This window comes from Oxyura jamaicensis, chromosome 12 (assembly GCF_011077185.1).
Source record: "Oxyura jamaicensis isolate SHBP4307 breed ruddy duck chromosome 12, BPBGC_Ojam_1.0, whole genome shotgun sequence".
Taxonomy (NCBI): domain Eukaryota; kingdom Metazoa; phylum Chordata; class Aves; order Anseriformes; family Anatidae; genus Oxyura; species Oxyura jamaicensis.
Window position 1 is genome coordinate 17,308,122 of NC_048904.1, and position 21,226 is coordinate 17,329,347.

A 21,226-nucleotide genomic window follows, 5' to 3' on the forward strand; every position below is an offset into this window, starting at 1 on the left:
AAAAAGGGGAAAAAAAATAAAAGGAGGACAAGATTCAAGTATCGGGGGTGAAGAACTAACTAACCTCTGCGGCACACGAAACGGCCCGCTGGATGAAGCCCGCACGCCGGTGGGCATGTGCTGAGTGTCTTGGCGGCTCGTGGCCCGAGCGAACATGAAACCATGCTGATTAGTTGCAACTAGAAAAACTTACATTATGAATAGGCTGTGGGGCCCTCGCTTGGGAGAAAATGTGAAATGAAAAACAGAAGAAAAGGGGGCAAAGAGTGACTACACACACAGACCGCTACAGTGTGTGCTGCACAGCCTTTATGGCTGGGATCCCTTTTTCCTGCCGTTCGAATTTAGAAGTCTTGCTTGTTGCCTTTTTGGTTTTGATGTTGCTGCCAGGCTTATTTTTGCCTTTTAATTATTATTTTTGGAAATGCAGATGGAACGTTTTCAAAGGTAAGAGGAGAATGTGCTTCACACAACACAGAGGTGGCATCGGCACGTGGAAAGGAATTTCTCCATGCAGGGACCACGTCTCAGTCTCCCACCACATCCTTGCACCGCTTTGTGGGCAGAGATGAACGGGTGCCAGCAGATAAGGGAGGTACCCACTGTGCTCACAGCAACCCGAAATTCTGTGAAAGCTCCTTCAAAGGGCTCTGAACCTTTCCAAAGCAAACCCTGACCACCTTCTGGTTTTGTTATGAAAGCAGGTGAAACCAGGTGGTTTTAAGTGAGTTTCTCTTTGAGGTTTGGTTCGGTTCCCAGAAGTTGAAGCAAAACTTAAGGAGTGAAAAGCAAAGCAAGCATTAACTTACGCCGCTCAGCCCTGAGCGAGACATCACCAGGGAGGGCCACAAAGGCACGGGGAGGCACGGCCACACCGCCCTCTTCCCAGAGCTCACGTGTTGGACAGGCATCAGACAGCGAGCTTGGCAAAAACTCCAGCCCCCAAATTAGGAGGGTTATATCTGGGTAATGCAACCCCCCAGGGAGGGATTTGCATGGAAAACAAAAATAATTCATCTCCTTGCATACTCTGTCAGTCATAACCACAAAGCGGCATGTGAGGAGGAAACCGTACTGAATTAGTGATTTTGCTCAATCGTTTCAGAGCAACGAGCAACACTCGGTTTAAATCAGCTCAAAGGCAAAGGGAGACTTTTCTGTCTCTCAAAGAAGTCTGAATCTCTGTTTTCCGTCTCCCAAACAGGGGAGGAAAACTCATCTGAACTATGGAAAAGGTAAATGCTGGTCTAGGCAAAAGAAACAAAAGGGAGGGAAAAGAAAGAAAGAAAAAAAGGTTTCCTATTTCTTTTCTGTAGGAGCAGAATTTCAGCCCGTTCCTTTTAAGTAGATGCCTGAGACTCCAGAAGGGGTTAACAATAAATAACCTTGCTGAACACAGATTCCCCTTCTTTTCACATCTGAGTAATTCTTTTGTTTGTCCACTCTGGGAACAGAGGAGTTTTTAATAAAGCTGACTGTTGTTTAAAGCCACTGAGTTCTGGTGGTGCACACAGCATGGAGTAGTTTGCTTTGTGGCTACCTTTGGAGCATATCAGGATGAAAGTGTTATGTCCCCAAGCTGTAATTATGCGACTACTTTCTAGTGTTTCAAAAGGAGGGAGAGGAAAAAAAAAAAACAACCAAAACCCTAGCCGAGGTTCAATGTGTCATAAAAAGGAAACGAATGAGCGGTAATAAGACTTCAGCTAGAGTGTTAGACTTCTTAGCTGTCACGTTAACAAGGTCTTCTAAACCTTACAATAAAGTTTAAAGCTTGATTTATTTTAATATACTGAAATTGTTTAAAAATAATTTGCATGATGACAAGGAAATCTGTTCTGAGAAAAAAATTGAGAATGTCAGTAACGAAGCATGCTCACTGAAAATCGGAGGTTGCACAGCGTCTGCAGAACTGCTCGACTCGTGATTTTATTTACTAAACAGGGCAAACCCTGTGACGTCTGAATGGTGCTCTGGCTTTAGATCCCTTCGAACTACTTAGAAACACCACTTTAATGGGGAAGCTCAGAGGCTGGTATTGGAACATCACCTAGGCACATTTTACTTAAGCAAAAAGAAATGTTCAGCGGAGAACACATATATTATCAATTCTGAGAAAATGAAAACACTCAGGAAACAATCATTTCCATATTACAACAGAAAATTGGATTTTCTGGTGAATAATGAAAATGAAGCATCCCTCCCCCTGTCCTTCTCTCTTTCCAGTATTTGTTCTGTGCCCCTCAACTTGGTATCAATGTGCTAAGAGAAGATTATTAAGTGCAACAAAGGCCACGACTGTGCACAATTCTGGAAAACGTCCTAGCCCGTTTCAACTCCGTTATTTTTCTCCCCTCACAGTCTCTTCAAAGACAGTGAAACCTTAGGTGAAATGAGAAGTGCACGAACTACACTAGCCTTGAACTTGCAAAAAATAATTACTTGGATTAACGCAACATCATAAACGTTCGTCCCTGTCTGTTAGGCCAGGAGAAACCCTTGGGAGAAGTCTCATTTCTGGAGAAAACCCACGTCCCTCCACTCCTCCCTCACTCCAGCCCTGCGTGGTCACGGGCAGAGGATAACAAATTGTGACTGAAACTGCCTCCAGATGAATCCGTGTGTGATAGATGGAAAGTGTGTCATGTAATGCTACTTTGGGAGAGATAATTAATACTGCACAAACAACCACTGGAAAAGCTAAACACATTATTTGAATGTTTTGAAGTAAATGGTAAAAGACAATGTTTAAATTAATTATTAATTAAAAATGAATGTTGCCATCTTTAAAGCTTTTTTTTCAAAGCACATTGTGCGCTGATTTAAAATGCTGCGATATCAAAGTATCCAGAGCTTCAGATTCCTTCGTGCCCCCTCCCCTCTGACAACACATTATGCAGGTGGGAAACTTTTTTGCCATTAAATGCTAATTAGTTTCACAACTAATTACTACAGTGGTATTAGGTTAATGTTTTTCTACTTTTTGATTTAGACTTACTTTTGTAAATCCCTTATTCAAATTACTTTGAAGTGAAAGACTACAAATTAGTTCTCTTTTTAATGCGTAATGTGAGCCGTGGCAAGTCAGCCCGTAATTCTACAGCCGTGCCAGTAACACCAGCAGCACGGCAGCGCTGCTCTCACACGCCTTCACTTGCGCAGGTAGCCGACCGCTCCGCATAGTTTTTAAAATTTGAGAACTACAAGACTTACAAACTCCGGCTTCCTCGCCAGCTGCCAATTATCCAGTACGCAATTTGAGGGGAGGGGGGAATTTACAGCTTTGCAAACTCGCTCCGTCACCCCATAAATACTGAACACACCCATAGGGGCATCACACCCTTCCTGCCTTACCCTTTCCTCTGCGAGCTGGCTGCCCTGGTGCCATTCATGTTGAGCAGGGACAGCAATCCCCCATTACTTCATGCGGTTATATATGCACTCATTATACTGCCGTCTGTTGCTATAATGCTCCTATTAATTTTCTTTTTGATATTTTAAGAGCAATCTATAAATCATGCAGACCTTCACGTGTGCCATCATTAATGCTTAGCAAGGCCGCTGTGCATCGAGCGTTTTTTCAAGCCTGCCAACGCCGCCCATTTCCCAGCTCTGCCCCACCGGGCGTGTTTGTGGCGTGGTCCAAAGGGGAGAGAAACACCATTTTTTTCTACAAAAAATGCAGTTCCCTTCGAGTTTTGCAACCCTGCAGTCCAAGGTTTAAAGAAGAGAATTGCAAACGAGTTAAAAATTTTACAGCTCTGTGTGCTTGTCAGACTGGATTGAGGCGATTCCTTTATGTGAATAAGGTGGTAAGAGGCCCTTTTACGTCCTCATCAGCCTAAGCGGGTCCCCAACTGGAGATCTCCGCTTGTGCTGCTCACTCCAAGAACCTCAGAAGCAAAGCGTGAAGCCCTCCGAAGCCATGCTCCAGCAAAGAACGCCCAGACAAGCTCACGCATCTCTGCTGTACTTACATTGCTTGCATAGGGGAACGTCCTGGACTACTGTCACTCCCATTACTGTTCGTATGCTCCATTGCACCGTTAAGCTCTTCCCTCATCGCGTTGGCTAAATTGCCCAGAGTGGGATTTCCCATGGAAGCAGTAGTGTATAGAGGTATACTGTTCTCAGCCATTGAAGCCTGCCAAGGACACAAACAAACATATGAGGAGCCGTGACTAACGTTTTTATACATTGCACAACACGCTCATTTATTCCAAAACATTCTCCACATTTACATTATTTGCGATTGCTGTTTTTTCTAAATATTGTGCTTTCTGATAGGTATTGCACTGATTCCACCAAGGGAAATTCAGCGTAATTTACATCTGGGTTTATGCATTCAGAGCTGTACTGGCTTGCGAGCGGAAACGGAGCTTTCCATTCCCCATTTGGAATTACACCTCCTGGAAAAAATAAAACGTGCCTTTCCTATTCTCATTTTGCAGGATTGTGTTGGGGGCTTTGGTTTTTTTTTGTGGCTTACGTTTGGTTTTTGGTTTTGTTTTTAACGAAAGGTTAATGAGAAAAAAATTACTCGCTCGGCTGCTAACTCCCTCCTAGCAGAGCGAACAGGCACTCAGCGGGATGACAACGTTACTGAGCTTTGTTTTTCTCATGACACGAGTGCGAAGCTGCGGCTAGCGCACGCTGGATTTCTTGGAGCTGCAGTGACACACCTGAGCTGAGCCACGCCATGTGAAATTCGCTCTCCTGCCTTGTCACTGCAAACCGAAAATCTGACGAATTCTAACAAATCCTCCCCCCATCACCTTTTAAGCATCAGCAACTCAGCTCCTCTCGGAGCTCTAAGAGATCTGACCATTTTACTGAGATCTGCCATTGTTGTGAAGATCCACCACGCAGAGGCACACCGCAGTTAACTTTCAAAATGGAAATCTTTGTACAAAGAGAATGAACTGCTAAATATTTCCCTTCTGATTCCCACCGCTCTGCCTGCTAATATTTACTGTATGTCAGGATTAGCTCATGTTGACGGCACGGTCCCATGCCTGGCGAGGTGGGAGCGCAGAAGCCCCGAGCCTCCGAGGAGCCCGGCGCTTGGCAGGAACTGGTGCTCGGGGAGGGAGGTTGGGCTTTACAGGGCCATAGCGCTGAGGGACTCCGAGGACATTTAACCATTTCACCCATCTGAGCCGGATCCAGCTGACATCATCCGCAGCTTTCCGAGCCGCGTCAGCGCCGGAGAGCCCCAGATGCTGGCTCGGCAGCACTCGACCTGCGCTGGGGGGAGGTCAGCCGGCTGCGGAGCCAAAAACTCCATCTGACTCTGGGGCTGCATGATGCAACCTGCCCATGGGAGGGGAATTCATGCAAACGCGCTCCCCACCAAACGCTCTCGTCCGCTCCTAATTCGTGGGACAGAACTCCTTGCTCGTTGCCATCTGAGCCAGCAGAGCAGTTCCCAGGCAAGCGGAGCCAGAGACCAGGGCTGGGGGGGTGGGGGACGGCTAGCCCTGCCGGCAGCATCTTCAGGAGCATGGCCCCTTTTATTCTTCCTTACGTTGACCTCTCCATGTGCAGCCCTATGTGTCACACATGATTACAAAAGCTATTCTAACAGGGAGGATTATTTTTATCTTCTTGATTCAACAACCGGCAAACTCATTGTGATTAGGGGATGCAAAGAACGGTTCACATTTCCTGCACTTGGCAAAATAATGACTCAAGTTCTTCACCCATAGTGATAACTTGTAATTGCAGTAAAGCAATTTCTTGTGGGAGAGGTGGGACACGAGGAGTAGCTGCTATGAAGATAATAATAGTGGTGGTCGTGGTGGGAGGGGGCTGGGAGCACAAAAGCCCCCAGCGACCTGCTGGGAAAAGACAGAGCTAGTGAGAGCTGGAGTGGCCCTACCTTCCCCACACACAGCAGGGAGAGAGCTGCTGCTCCCTGGCCGCGAGGGAAAACAGATGGAGGAGGCTTCGGAGGGGTCTGGGAGAAGAGGGGAGGCACGGGGAAAAGAAAAAACATACGGGGAAGCTGACTGCACGAGGGAGGTCAGCGTGCCAGCGCTGCCTTGTGCTGCCCACGCCAAACAGCTTCACCCAAGCTGCCCTACACCATGAGCACCACGTGGAGATCTGGCCTCTAAATCTAACCTAAGGAACAGGAACCTGCTTGGTTTATTTTAAATCCAAAGGAGGACCTGTCTGAGTGCAATAAACAGCATTATTTTTCATCCCAGTTTATTACAGGGGGCACAAAAACAGTAGCAAATCTGGCCCAGGCTCTTCTCCCCAAGAAGTGAGCTCCTCCGGCGCTACGTGAGGCCACAGGCACGTGCCACTTCCAGGGAAAGTGGGGAAGGGAAGCGGTTTGGAGGTTATCACAAAAGACAAGAATGGATGGAGATGACGACAACGACACGTGTTTCAGAAATAAAACACGAACAGTTCCGTATGATAAGCATATTAATTGAAATTAGTCACATAGTTAACAATGTGAAGAAATGCAGGATCATTTCATTTTTGCCTTTCAGCCTCATGAATGTAAAATGTGCTTGTAATCTTAATACTATTCAAGAGACAAAGCAGTCTTTAAAAATCACACTTCACAAGACTCAAGGGAAAATAAGTTACTAATGAATGGTATTTACAGTTGCTTCATTTAAACATGCTTTCATTTGCTTTTCAGAAGTTACTGCATAAACTCAAATAATTAGGAGAAATGCAGAGCATCACTTTTCTCCTAATAATCTGCTTCTTGGCGGAGAAATGAGAAGTCTGGTAAACCTTCCACAAAATGTGGTTGCCCAGCAAACATCCACGGCCATCAGTGAGCTTCTGGAGAAACAACCCCCATCAAACGACCGGGGCGCAACCACGTGAGGTGTTGCCTTCGGCTGAATTTGCACAGTAGGGAACAGGCTTGGACACAAACACAAACACCCAACAAACAAAAACCACCCTGCAAATCCAGGGCACGGTAATGCATTTGTGTCTTCGGTTCGTTTAGTGAATGCTGACTTCACCTGATGTTTTTGAGATAGACTCAGGAATTTGTAGGGATGGAAAAAAATGTGAACTTGATGTACATACAGCACATGAAAAATGTCTGGAGAAGCACACGCTACTACGCTGCAAGTTATTAGTTGTGCACCACCACTTTGTGTGTTTCTATGTTGTGAAAAACAGAATTTTTGTCTTGCAGCTACAGGAGTTTAAACCACTAAAAATTCCCATTTTTTTCCATAGGAATTGCGACGTTTGTTTTTCAACAACAATGGGAAGATATGCAAAAATAGCCCTTAAAAGAAAAGGGGGAAAAACGATCTGCTTTCTCTTTAAAACCATGAACAATAGAAGGTCACGTGGCGCAGTATCCTATCATTCAGCACATTAATAGCTGTGCTAGAGTAATTACACTTGTGGTATTTTTGCCTCAAGTGAAATTCTGAAATAAGAGGATGGAAATTATGATACTGCTGATAAATATTAATAAGTGAACTTTTAATTTTTTTGCCACAATATTCAAAATGCTAAGCATCTAGCTAATGCTGAAGCAGCCTGATATGTGTTTGCCTCCAGGGACTATGATGCTTTATGCACTTAAGAAAAAAGTTTAACGGAATTAAAATTTAATATCTAATTAGAGCAAGGCTAATATATTTTGAAATGAGTGGGGAAGACACACGCCTCTGTTGCATATTTGCTACAGTTATTAATCTTACCTGTAAAGCAGCATTGAGAGGTGTGCAGTAGGTGTGGCTGGTCTGTATGTTTTTAATAAGAGAAGGGTTACTGCATAAGAAAAACATAAAAAAGAGAGTTAAATGCAACCAACTCCTGCACAAGCGCTTCAAGCATGTAATGCTTCCTCCCACACCAGAAAACTAGAGCTCAGATTGTTTTTCCACACAAATTCTCTTTTGTTTCTCTTTTTCTTTAAATCTGAGGTTTTTTTCCTATGGTTTTCATATTTGTCTTTACTTAGTAAGAAATATCATTATCTCTCGACGTTACCTCGCCATGTGTTCTACTACCCTGCATTAGTAGCACATCTTGGCATCTCTGCTCATTTTAGCTGTGTTCAGGAGAAATTTTCCAATATTCGTCGTGTCTAGGAGCCAGTTACCATGTAAAGGTCCATCGTAAGGAGGCTATGATCAAAAGCATCACGGGATATTTTAAATACTGCATAAGGCCCATTATTCTCAAAGCTGCTGGCAGCAGAATTGCTCGCAACTGAGCAGCAGGACCATGAGAGAGGTCTTGAGCCACGTTATTTCCTACCAGGGAAAGGGCAGGTGGCCCTGACTGGGGACTGCCCATGCCATCACCCATGCGTTTCCATCTTAAAGTTTACATACGGGGACGGATTTGAGGAAAATATATGCAAAGCTCATCCACTCTCTCTTTGTTGGGCATCAACAAATCACTGGTCTCCACTGGAGGAAAAGAAAAATCATCAAATACAAACTAGATGAGTTTTTTTTTTTTTTTTTTCATGTGGGAATAAATCATGGTGTGAAGAGTCTTAACTGAGCCTGTCCCACAAGGACCGGCAAGGATCAGTTGTCCTGGAGAGATGGCCTTCGAGAAAAGGTCAAAGAAAATTGCTTTGGGAACCACAGGAATATTTGTGTGTGGTTGTTGTAGACACAGGATGCCCTGTTGTTTTATAATCTTTACAGCTGGTCTCACTGCACTTCCAAATTATTTTTTTCAATTAATTCAGTGTTTCTGTCTTAAAAGCATCAAACCATATTTCTGATTAAGAGTTGCAAACCAAGGCATACAATTGAAAGCGAAGGAATACATCAGAATTAAAACTTCTCTGAAGCCCTTTCTTGCATATATGTCTTCCTGACCTACAGCAGCTTTTCTGCACTACTGTGGATAACTATTTTAGCCTACATTGCACTATAAGCAAATGCTCTAACAAACATGTCACAGTAGAGCTATTACTATAGGCATTTGGATTATCAGAGTAGGACACACAAAATACACATATAACAACCAAAACTTTAGTTTCTTTAGCAGCAAAGGTGATGTCGCTACTTTGTGAAATGCAAGTCTACATGAGATGGGTAAATCATGCAAAGCAAAGCAACAGCAGAAAAAAAAATTAAAGCAAGTAAAAGCTCTTACTGTGCAACAAGCTCGCCAAAGTTTTCATCAGGGCAGTATTTTCGAGGACGGCCTCGTTGAATATGACGGCCACGTTTAAACTCTTCATCATCAACAGTCCAAAAGGACCCAAACTCATCCTCTACTCTGATAAAGCACTTATGCAGTGAGAGGTTGGTGCGAATGGCACCCTGGGACAAGAGCAGCAGCAAAGGAGATGAAGTGGAAACAAAGGGACACGGGATCGGGGACAGAACAGACATCAAATACAGGGAAAAGGAAAAAGAAAATAAAATGCAATAAGCATAAGCAAATGGTTTGTGAGGGTTAATATGCATTGCCACCTACAAGCTACTAGCATGTGATGCAACAAACACCAAGCAAGCAGGGTCAGGGTACTGGTGGGCATACAAACAGTAGTGATGAGATGTTTGTCTTGGTTTCCCTTAACTGAAACAATGCGAAACCACCTGTGGTTGGTCTAACACCAGCTAGCAGCCAAAAGCCTCTACGTTAAACTGTAAGCATGATCCAAGCTAGGCTAAGAAGTTCAAACATGGTGGACATACCCACTGATCTTTTGTGGCCTTCGTTTTTGGAACTCTAGTTCATCCACTGTCCATACTGCCCCTTTAACGTTTTCTACTCGCACAAAACACTTGTGAAGACTAAGATTATGACGCACTGCATTCTGCAGCAAGTATAAAAGAGAAAACATTTAAAGACTTTCTATGAGAAAATGCTCATCATTGTCCAAGAACAGCAGCACAGTCAGCTTGACAGTCCTCATTTTGCAATGTTAACCCCCTTCCCCTCCCCACACCCAGCTCTTTACATCTTATTTTGCAAAGATAAAATAAATACAAAAGTTTAAACCCAAGGTTAGAAAATCAAGTTATTGTTATCATTTATCCACAACGCGAATGAGAACAGCCATCAGTTTAAACATGCATGTTGTATAACACGGCACATTTCATACACAACCCAAGAGGAACATTGCATTGACATTTTCAAAACAAATACAGGCGCTCTGCGAAGAGAAGCAGTTTTCCTCTCCTGGAAAAAAAAAAGCAGTTGGGAAGAACAGAAAGGATTTAATGTAAGCACGGAAGGCTCAAGTGAGCAGGGAGGCACTGGAGCTGGTGCTTCCGCGGTTTCCCACAGCTGGGCTAATGCGAATCAGGTGCTGAACCTCCCTCCACACCAGCGCCGGGGACCAGGGCTCGGCAGCACCCCGCCGGCCGGCACGGCACCGGCTCCTGCCTCCGCGGCATGCGCTTATATGGAAGTTGGCTCCCGTTCCTGGCAGGCTGCTGCACTGACTGATCTGAGCCTCTGCCAAGTGAAAACACGAGGAGGGCTCTCCGAAACAAAGTGATAATATCCCCACAGCTCATCACCCTGAGGGACCCGCGCCCCTGGTGCTCCCAGGCGCCGGCGTCGGAGGCTCGGGTGCGCTCTGCGAGGCAGACGAGCCCGGTCAGCCCCTGCGACGCACTGGGATCATGCCCAAAGCCGGCCGTGATGAGACACCTCAATGCAGCACGGCAGGCTCTGGCTTTTCTGTCTCTGCTCCCTCCGAAATGGTGCCCAGGGCCTCATTATTCCTGCCGTGGGGTGCCACGCTCCATGCCCACTTTATGGGGTTTCTCAGCAAACAGCCCGCTACCAAGCCACCCCGCGTCGTGCACGGAGCTGAAAGGGGCTTGGTAAACAGGGAGAGCAGAAGAAGCCATTTGCTGAAAATATGCAGGCGAACAAACTCCATCCATCATCACTGGCACCATTGATTTAGTCAATCTGGTTGACTCGTTAGCAGGCACAGTGCCAGCCAAACACATGGCCTGGGTCTAGGCAACCAAGAGACCACAATTTTTTTCCCTCCCGTCGTCATCTTTTTTTTTTTTTTTTTTTTTTTTTTAATGAACAGCGGGTCTGGATGGTGAAAGGGAGCTCTAATCATGAATGTCTAAATCACTGTGCAAACAAAGGGTACGCACAGCGCATTTGTCATGTAAATTAAGAGGCAGTGGTGTGTGTGCTTGGGAGCGAGAGGCGAAGAGTCTTTTGCTACTTCTCCACGTCCCTGCAATCACTAGCACAGTCCCAGCCCTCCTGTCCCTGCTTCAGGGGAGGTTTCTGCCTGCTCTCAGCAGATACTTGGGTGCAAATGGGTCTCCTCTGGCTGTAGGTGCCTGATCCTGCGGACACAGTGCCCGACCAAGCTCCATGGCATGCTCCATGTACTTCAGCTCTTTCTTCCACAGGGATCCACTGGTGAACTGGTGGAAAAACCAACCTTGGATATGCTTTTCCTCTCAGCACGGCAGGGGGAGGCTGAAATCTAGCTAGAAGTCATCCTGGCCACCAAGGCTGCTTCTTTCTGCCCTTACTTTATTCTCCTTTCCTTTTTTTTAATGTTCTTTTCCCCCTACCTCTCTGAGTTCTCACTAGCTTTGAAATTTTCAGCAAAAGCCCTGATTTTGAGGTGGAGGAGAACATGCCGATGTCCCACGCCTCATGGGCTAAAACCAGCGAGCTCAGCAGCTGCTGCCGGTGGGTGCCGAGGTCCGCGCGAGTGCAACCTGACACAGGGCTGCCGGCCCACATCTGGGTAACTCGGGCAGTTTCCTGTGAAAATGGGAACGCTGTCAAGTCTGGAGCAAAATGTAAGAATAATAATGCTATTTCCCACAGTGAAAGCTGATCTTCTAGTTAATACAGCAGTTGATCAAACGCATACAGCAAAGTTCAGTGAAGTGAGTCCTCAGAGTTTGTAAACAGTCTCTAAATACACAGCTGAGCAGAAATTTTGTGTTCTTTACATGTATTTAATGCTGGAGAAATACTTTCCAGTCTGTTCTTGCTCTCTTGAAGTCAATGTGCAAGTTGACATTGAGGGTTGGGGCTGCTGGATCAGGCTGAAGATTTTGAGGCAGACAAGATGGATATTTGCAGCATGCCCATAAAGAGCTGCCCTTGCTTTCTGTTTTCAATACAATCACTTATTTAAGGAATTTGTCACAGAAAAAAATGCTTTATTTTCACTGCCTCTGGATACTTGCTATCTAACAGTTTTATTCGAACAACACCTCATGTTTCAGAGCCACACCTGCAGCCTGTGCCTCATGGCTGCAATTCAGTGCCAGCAAATTACTCCAAAAAACAAAGGCAAACAGACATTGCCTCTGACCTGTCAGAACCAGTTCACAGTGCTCCCTTAGCAATCAGCTTAACAGAAAAATTAGGAGCTATTATTGTAAGATTATATATTTACCTTGTTAAAAATATTTGTATGCAAGCCACTTTTGCAGAGAAATTACCCTGAACATGCTTGAATGTAGAAAATGAAAGGGTTTGTTATTTTAATAGCTGCTCATGCTCTGCTGTACAGCGTTTTGGGGAAGAGGTTCATTTTTTAAAAGTCTATTCCTGCACTTGCCTGTTTTTTTTTGAAACAAGTCTCAAGGAAACTTGCCCAAACCAAACCCTGACCCTAAACTTGGGGAACACTGACTCAAATGCCCCCTAAGCGTTAGCTGAAGGTGAGCACAAATCAGCACATATATATTCATATTAGTTGGATTCTGCAATTAGACCCTTACGCCTGCACTGTGCCCCATGGGTTTCCCATCATGCCAATCCACAGCTGCATTTCCATCCCTGCTGTTCCTGAAGGCTGGCATAAACCTGAGCAGTACAAAACCTGCATTACTTAAGTGGACACCAATTTGGGAACGTGAGGTGAAGCTTTTCTTCCCAGGTAGCGGAGCAGGACTAGCTGGAGGTGTCCGTGAGGGGTCTGCAAATGGACCTGCTGGGACATGCTGTGCTCTTCTGCAAGCCCAGAGGTTGCCAGCTCTGCCTCTCTCCTCCTCTGTATAAGCACACTGTAATTGCACGTGGCTCCTGGGACTCAATTTTAAATGATGCACAAAACTAATTCCTAAAACTAGCCTCGCAGGACATACAGCCAGGGCTACCTTCTTCCACTCCCTTCTCCCCTTCCCTTCCTTTTGCTGCTGGAACTATATCGGATTTTTGCTTTAGACTCACACCTGCAGCTGCTGAAAAGGCCTACTGGAACCTCTCCAGCAGCAAAAGACAGGCAGGTCTAAATGGATCTTAAATCAAGGAAAGTTAATTTCCTTTCTGGATAGTAAGGAGGCTGCAAAGTGAAACACTGCTCATGTTTTCCAACTGAAGTCAAAGAATCAAAGCAGCAATCACATAGACTTTTCCTGAATCTAAGAGGTTACGGACCATGGTTGAAAATGTACTAAATTGCCCTGGGATCTGAATTAAAGGCATAATGTGCTACTAAAACTGAACTAACTTCCAGGGACCATTTTTAGCTCCAACCTTTGATGGAATTAATCCTAAATGCAGGCTGAGACAGGAAAAATATCAAGAGCTAGTGAAACAGCAGGTATGGGACATATTCATCCTACCTGGTCATTTGAAGTTGTTAGAGAACAAACGGAGTTGCCTAGATTAAGAGAAGCTCAAAGTACTGGGATGCAATTTTTACTGCAACGCAAGATCCTATTATTTGATTCATTCATTAGTAATTATACAGTGTGGCTATTACAGTGTCATGAAGGGAAAGAGTGGTCTCTGAAACAGAAAATAAAATTAGCTCCTCAGACCTCTTATCTAACAGTATCAGAGATGGTTACAGTAGGAAACCGAAGTGCCAAATTCCAAGTTTTAGTTCTGTTAAACAGATTTCTTATGGTGGGGCTTGCTTCTTGCATATTATGTTCAATAAGCTTCTGCTGTGTGACTAAAAAAAAAGGAAGTTTATAACAGATCTGCATATGTAGCTGAGAGTCAATTGATAGAGGAAAGAAATCCACTTATCTATAGATCCTAGGAAAAAAAAGTAGTTGTGATTACAGTCTGCATAACTGAAAAGACAAACAGCATATCTTCCACTGACACAATAAAGTTACCTCTTTTTTTCTTTTTTTAATATGTTCCAGCTGAAGGGCTTGAGTTTCACTGCTAGCAGCAACCACACAGAGGAACTCGTGGCATAATCACAGAACATAAAAGCCAATAATGGGGATTCAATTAGTGGTTTTCAAAGGCAGAAGAATTTTTCTGCCAAATATCAAATTCTTCCCGCAGATAAGGCACCTAGTGTGTGTCAAAACTGCCGATCTAAATTTTCATGTCCACATGTCGTTACAATTTGTTATGTCATCAGCAGCGTCTATTCTGTACATGTCAAATATCAAAGGCAAGAGGCATACACGGGATAACGCTTACCTTCCACGTCGCCGCGTTGCGTCTGAAGTAAGCAAACATTCGCGTGAACCAGTTGTAGATCTCATTTAGTGTTAGCTGTTTTTCTGGAGATTCGAGGATGGCCTTGTGAAGCAAATCAATTGCAAGATCAGTTATGAACAAACCAGTTCAAAATACATTCGGAGTTTCACTTGAACAAACACAAGAAGGACAGGAAGAAACGCAAGGAGAAGAGAAGAGATTTGGAGCAAAAATCCCAAGGAAGGTTTTCACAATACAAACTAAGATTAATGGCTGTATTTAACAGTTCAATGGCAAAATTCAAAATGGAATTATCTAATTGTTTTGAGTTTTTATTTCTGTTTCCTTACAGAAATATTAATTTATTAGTCATTCATAAAGCAGAATCAAAGAGAAATGCAAAACATTTCACTAGCTGATTAAAGCTCAGTAATTATTTAGAGCTCAGATTAATTCTAGGGATCAGAGATTACTGTAGCTTGTGATAATTGACTTGCCATCTTTAAACAGGCTCATTTTCACTGTTGTGTGAAATGAATTTCCTAATAATCACATCGTATTGTAATACTTAATCAAAAGCAATTATGTTATATATTGCAGTTCTAAAAACCCTTATAGTAAAGGTTTGAGCATTTGAGCATGCTTACATACCAAAGGTTTGAAAATCTATTTAATCCAGAACGTGCACATATAGGGAGACTTTTTTTCTAATCCGAACGTGTGTGTTTGGCTCTGCTTACCTGTCTAATTAAAGATGCATACGTGAATGGTGGTCTAACTTCGGCGTTCTTATAAAATTCTTGGTTCTGGGCAATATCTGCTGAATAAGAGCAGTTGTTCTGTTATCATCACAGCCTGCCAATGCCGGGCTGTAGGCGACAGAAAGCCACGTGGGCCAAAAAGGCCTGTGCCACCGGTACCCCTTTACCTGAAGAAATGGGGACATTGTATTTATCCGAGTACCGCCTCCGGATGGGTCCGACGTTGTGCATGCTCGTGGTAGTGATGACCGACGGTCCCTGCGTGACGGGAGTGATGGGTGCAGTCGGGGTGGTGGGAGTATGAGGTAAGCTCTGTGGAGAAGCCTCGGACGCCGTCTTGGAAAGCGTGACGCTTGATACCAGATTCAGCTGCAGAGGGAAGGAGATGAGGACTGCGTTACAAACGGCGCTTCTGGCTAATTACAGATGGTGGAGAAAATTCTCGGTAATGGCACTTTGCTCAGGTCGAAGCAGACAACGCAGCTCGAGTGCTTGCTTCAGCTCTAAGTGCTGTTGCAACATCTCCATTAGGAACCAGTAAAGTAATAAATATATACATTTCCAGATTGATTAAAAAAAAAAAAAAGAATAATGTAGCCTGCTGCCAGAACTACAAATTGTGGATTTTTATCTAAACCTTAAAACAAGATCTCACCGAGTACGTCATCATTTTAATATTTTATTTTAGTTCCATTGTTTCACAATCGAAACCCCACGTCTCTTATTTCCATGCTATCATTATGCATGGCTTCTAATCAATCTTCTTGGATGTTTCATTGAAGGCATCAGGCTTAGAATAAAAGGCAGGACTTTCCTAAGGACGTGGTAGTGAGAAACGCAATCTCTCTCTTCAGCATCTGGGCTTTTTTTTTTCTCACTCCCATTCATCCATTTTAAAAGCAAAGCCCCGAGTAGGTTAAATCTGGAATAATTTAATTAATCACACTGCATGAAATACTACAGCCACTCAGCCCAGCACAAGTGGCACCCCTCGCCTGTCTCCCCCGACGGAAGGCAGCGGCGTTACCTGCACAGACCCCGGCCCCAGACAGTATTTGAAACAGTGCCCTTCGAAACACCATGCTCCCTTGCAATAGGTCGCTCCTGCTGGAGTCTTTTCAGCAAACACCCGATCTCTTACCCACGATATCAGAAAAGAGGACCGAGAAATGGGCTCTCTGACTACTTCCACATTTCCTTCCCTTAGGCACTTTTGCAAATAATATCGGTGAAATCCTGACCCCCTTGAAGTCAGTAGCAAAATTCCTACTGAATTTAACAAGGCCAGAATTTTGTAAGTTTTGCTCATGATTAAAATTCTTTTTGGCTGGACATTAAACCTCTTCAGATGAAGGCGAGGTGCCCAGTTCAGATACGCCCCCAAAAATCTCCTGTTTATCCGTAAGACACCGTATTAATTTTCCTCGTGTGAAAATAACCAGATAAGAAAACTCCTATTAGCATCCCTCATTTGAGTTAACAGCCACAAATAGGGGTTCTTTATCAAAATAACAGAATTTATCTAAAACAAAGGTAGTGGAAAATAAAAGGTTCTGGTGTCACAGAAGCGACACCAAGACAAAAAGCCAGTCGCCCACAGGAAGGGCCCAGCCGAACGACAGATAAGGGTGCCTGCTTTTCTGTCCTGACTGCGAAGCACAGCCACAAAAACTGGAAGAAAGACTGGAAGCCCAGCCACAAAAGCCTGCTGCTGCAAAGTGCTGCACGCCTGCGACCCCGCACCCTGGCAGCACGGGTACCTGGCAGCACCCATCCCTTTGTGCCAGTGCTTATAAAGCGGGGTTCTCCTCCAACGGGAAATATTTAACAGTTCGTGGCGATGCCGGAGAGCAAGACCCCAGCGAGGAGATGACGAGAGGCAGTAAAACACAGGTATTGATTTCCCAGAGAATCCCACCCCGGCAGGAGCAGCTAAGTGCAAGCTGCGGGAGAAGATACGGCTCGGAGCCCGGCGGTGCTGCTGGCGAGAGCCACCTCCGCTTGTTGACTGGCGTGATTTAAGGACACTGATTAGGGATACACGCCCGGTAATGTCTCCCTGTTATCCATCTATCCATCTATTACATATGATAAAAGGACCGGTGACGATAATAATAGTACAACTGACAGGTCTCACCATGAAATTAAATCTACTGTATTTTATCTCAGTTTCTAAATGGACATTTTAACAGTCCAATAACTGCGAGCAAATCTGCATCAATTTTAAGTGCCCATCTCTAGCAGAGGCTTGGCAGCCGGGCCCTCCTGTTGGAAAGATCACTGCTCGCGCTTCATCATTACGGCTCTCGCTACTCCATTTCAAAAGAGTTTGCTTCCTTTTTTAGTGTTTAAAAACTTAACATTTAATCTGTTTCTACTAGGGAGCAGCGAGAAAGGATCCCCAAAGGTCAACGTTCCCTGCTTAAAGAACGTGAATCGAGTTAAATTTCTTCAGGCTTTTCAGCATAGGTAGCAACTAGAAATAAACACCGGAGAGGACGAGCAAAGGGGGGGGGGGCTTTAACAGGCTTGACAAATGACACTGTGATTCACACCCACTGCTGGGCTGCCACTAATAAGCTACAGAGGAAGCAGCCAATCTCAGCTAATTACCAGATAAAATTGTATTGTAAGGACTCTAATTAGGAGATGCTTATGGAGGTGATCTAATGATTAAACGCTGCATTCGAGTGACCCCACCATCAATGTGCAGTGGTGCAAGATGTCACTGGAATATTTTGTAGAAACAGTAATTTTATTTCAAGGAGGGGAGGCAGTAATATTTGTAATAATGGCTATGAGGTAAACTAATTAAAAGACAGTTCCTAAAGGAAGACTGTGGCTTTGAGCAGCTGTGGCCGTTCCAAAACAAAGTGCCAAATCTCAACAGAGGAGCTGCAGTCAAGTGGAAAATTTCTGCCTGACCTCTGCTCTCGCTATTAATTTGCAGGAAAACTAATGACACATATACATATTCCCACAAAATTGTTCTAATTGCTAATTTGCCAAAGGAGCCCAGTTTCCAAATTAAACATGACTGCAGTCTGTGAGGAAAGGAAGAACAAAAAGCTGGAATGCTGCGAGTATGCCGCGTTTCACCTCCGCAGACCGTTTGTGAGCCTGAACCAACAAGTTAATGAAAGACGACCTTGTCAATTGCTAGTGAAGTTCTTCCTCCTCCTGCCTTGCATTTTTCACCGCTCTCTCCTCTTCTGGCAAGGGACTGATCCCTGCCGGGGACATTACCGACACCCCGAGCAGGGCAAGGGGGAAGAGGGCTGCTCCCAGGCGCTCGCTGCCGCTTTCTCTGTGGGGTCTGTAACGTGAGGACTGAAAATTTGGTGGTGAATTAGAGCAGAACAACAAATTATGAATGGTGTTGGTTTTGTTGCAATCTTGAAATATTCATCGGGATCGTAAACTATTAAATCTTAATACTGTGCCCAATTAGAAAAGCGCTAACGCCCGTGCCCCGTGCGGCCGAGGGCGATTATTCAGGGCAAAGATCAGGAAGGGACGGGGCTGGGAGGGTTTCTTTTCCTGATGGAAACTCGACACGGTTTCTCACTGTTTGCATTTTCTATTTAAAAACAAGTTACTATGATTAGCGAAGTTGTTCACACTGGTATTTTGTACACAGCCTGTTTCCCACATACTGTAATTTTTGGACGAGGAACCGTTTTTCTCAGAGGGGAGCGAGCACGGGTCACGAAGTTTGCACTTGAATGAGGGAGAACTTTTGTCTTGTGCTAAGGCACAACCACATCGGGCAACGTACGGCCCTCACACCAAAGAGTTAAATGTTTCTGTGGTGTTTGCACTGGGGATGGGGGGAGGGAGGATTTCCTCCAGCCTTAAAAGAAAACAAGAGAAAAAAAAAACAACAAACAACAGAAAAAAGAAAGAAAAAAAAAAAAAACACCAAACCCCACAACCGGTTTAAGCCCTGAAATTCTGTAAAATCAGTCTCTGAAAGGTGTTGGTTGCTTTGTTCAGTTTTGGTTTTTAAGACCAGCACCTCATACTGCTTTAACTCAACAATCATAAATGCTGTAATTGTTTCAGTGCTCAATATCCTGCTTAGGATTTTATTATTAACCTTCCCTTTCAAGAAATAGTCATGTCTTCCTATTAAAGGTGAAGACTGAGTCATATTTTTTTTTTCCTTAGATATAAACAAGGCAGAGAGGTAACCCTCTCCTTCACCCTGTAAACCAGATTTCCAGTAAGTGGCTCTCCCATTAGGGCTCAGCCTGATTTCTTTTTGTGTAAACATTTTACATGACAATAGTGGCTGCAATAAAAAAATCCCGATCTGAAACACTTTTAAAAGAAAAAAAAAAAAAAAAGAAGAAAAAAAAGAAATAAACATGTATAAACAACCCAGAGGGGCCATACCCACTGCTGCAGGGCAGTGATTCCTCTGCTATTGCTGCTGCTGTTTTGGTCACAACTGGGCCTGAGGATTTATCTGAGCCGAGCTGCTGGACCCTAAACCACTCCAGAGCAGAGAGTGCTTTTCTTCACACCGAGGGTGGGAGAGAAAGCTGACGCTGGGCCTGAAACTTAGTTAAATGCCGTGTCTTCCTCTCCTGTTTCAGCCCGGACACATCAGCGCGTTAGATGCGAGCCTGGCAGGCAGCAATCACTTAGCAGGTGTTGTTATTGGCAGGAACACTAAGGAAACTGAAGCTGAGGAGTGAGACTTAATGAAAACCAGTATATAAAAACAGCTTTTGTTGTGCTTGAGAATCTCTCTTTATTGCTGTGTATCATTATTTTTTCAAACTATAAAGTACGGCTACAGCAGCTAAAATGCTCAGTCATTACCTCAACAGTTAAAAGACTATTTTTTTAATGCTTTGTTATTACAGTTGCTAAAAACAGTATTTCAAAACAATCGTAATTGCTATGGTTAAGTTAAAAAAAATACATTAAATAGGGGATATCTAACAGTGCATTTTATTTAAAGTGCCAAAAGTTTCTTTTAAAGTTTTCTGTCTATTTTTACAAGATGGATATAGCACCTAGTATGCAGAATTACTTGTTGGTTGATGCCTTTTCCTTTTCCCTTACTTCCTATGAACTTCAGTGTTAGTTAATCCTCCAAAAAATCACATTTCCATTTTAACCTACCATGCTGATCACTAACACGAATGAAAATAGCATGTAGGGGAAGCTATCTTAATTGCAAAACCAGAATGATGATTCTTGAGCAATCGCTGTTCTGGCTTTTCTTTTTGTGCCTTGAAAAAAAAAAATTACCTTAGAAAGATGTCAGAGCATATTGCTTCCCAGCTTTGTTCTCACTTTAGCCAATCCTTTATTCTCACCAGAACACCACACGCAGCAGTAATAGGAACAACTTCACGTGTTTCGAGTGCCAGCTGAGAGATACTGCTGTTTTCTTGTAAGCTGTTGCACCGCTGGACCCTGACATTCCCAAGCTGGCCATCTGCAAAGCAGGCACCCGCACTGCCCTTACCCCAACTGCTCTCCTTCCCCAGCCCACCCTTGGCCACCTTCCTGGCTGCCCCCAAGGCCCCCAGGGGCACCCAAGAGCTGCCCTTTCCACTACACAAGACATCAGCAGCAACCTGGAGGGCTTTCTCGAGCAGCTGCTTTGGTGGACTGGTGCAGGGAAACGCACGGGCCCTTCCACCGCGAGGGTGAAAATTACGACAAGGAGCTAACACACCTCAAGTTGTGATGGACACAACCAGGCTGGACAAACAGCTGTTCACTGACCCTGGGTGAGTTGTGAATTGATGTAGAAGCACCAAGAAGCTGCCTGGGATCCAACCAGTCCACAACCAGCTGCCCACCACCACCTGAAGCCCAGTGGGCAAAGGCAGTGCCGATGGTCAGTGTGGGTTACAAGGGGCTCGTGGTTAAAACAGATGTGCAGTCAATAACTCAATCACCACTTCTACCTGCCAGCACCAAACGGTTTATAAATAAGCATTAAGATCCTTTCAGCAGAATAAAAACATTTCCTCAGTCATGAAAAGGCTGTAATTTTAAGTCCCAATTCATTGCTACGTTTGGATTCGCAGCCACTCGTTCCTTTATAACCGCCGATGTACCGTAATATA

The 21,226-nt window shown here is 44.3% G+C and overlaps 1 protein-coding gene across 15 annotated transcripts in view; it reads right to left on the reverse strand.

Moving 5' to 3' along the window:
- FOXP1 (forkhead box P1) overlaps nucleotides 1-21,226 on the reverse strand; it is a 365,602-nt gene that overhangs the window by 6,804 nt on the left and 337,572 nt on the right. For 14 of the 15 annotated variants that reach the window (XM_035338130.1, XM_035338123.1, XM_035338131.1 and 11 more), the window contains 6 exons: nucleotides 15,299-15,500; nucleotides 15,111-15,190; nucleotides 14,371-14,472; nucleotides 9,666-9,787; nucleotides 7,698-7,767; nucleotides 3,978-4,144 (listed from right to left, as the gene is read on the reverse strand). In XM_035338130.1, coding sequence (XP_035194021.1) covers nucleotides 3,978-4,144; nucleotides 7,698-7,767; nucleotides 9,666-9,787; nucleotides 14,371-14,472; nucleotides 15,111-15,190; nucleotides 15,299-15,500 — 743 coding nt within the window. The remainder of the gene's footprint in view (nucleotides 1-3,977; nucleotides 4,145-7,697; nucleotides 7,768-9,665; nucleotides 9,788-14,370; nucleotides 14,473-15,110; nucleotides 15,191-15,298; nucleotides 15,501-21,226) is intronic. The other variant, XM_035338132.1, reaches the window with a different exon arrangement.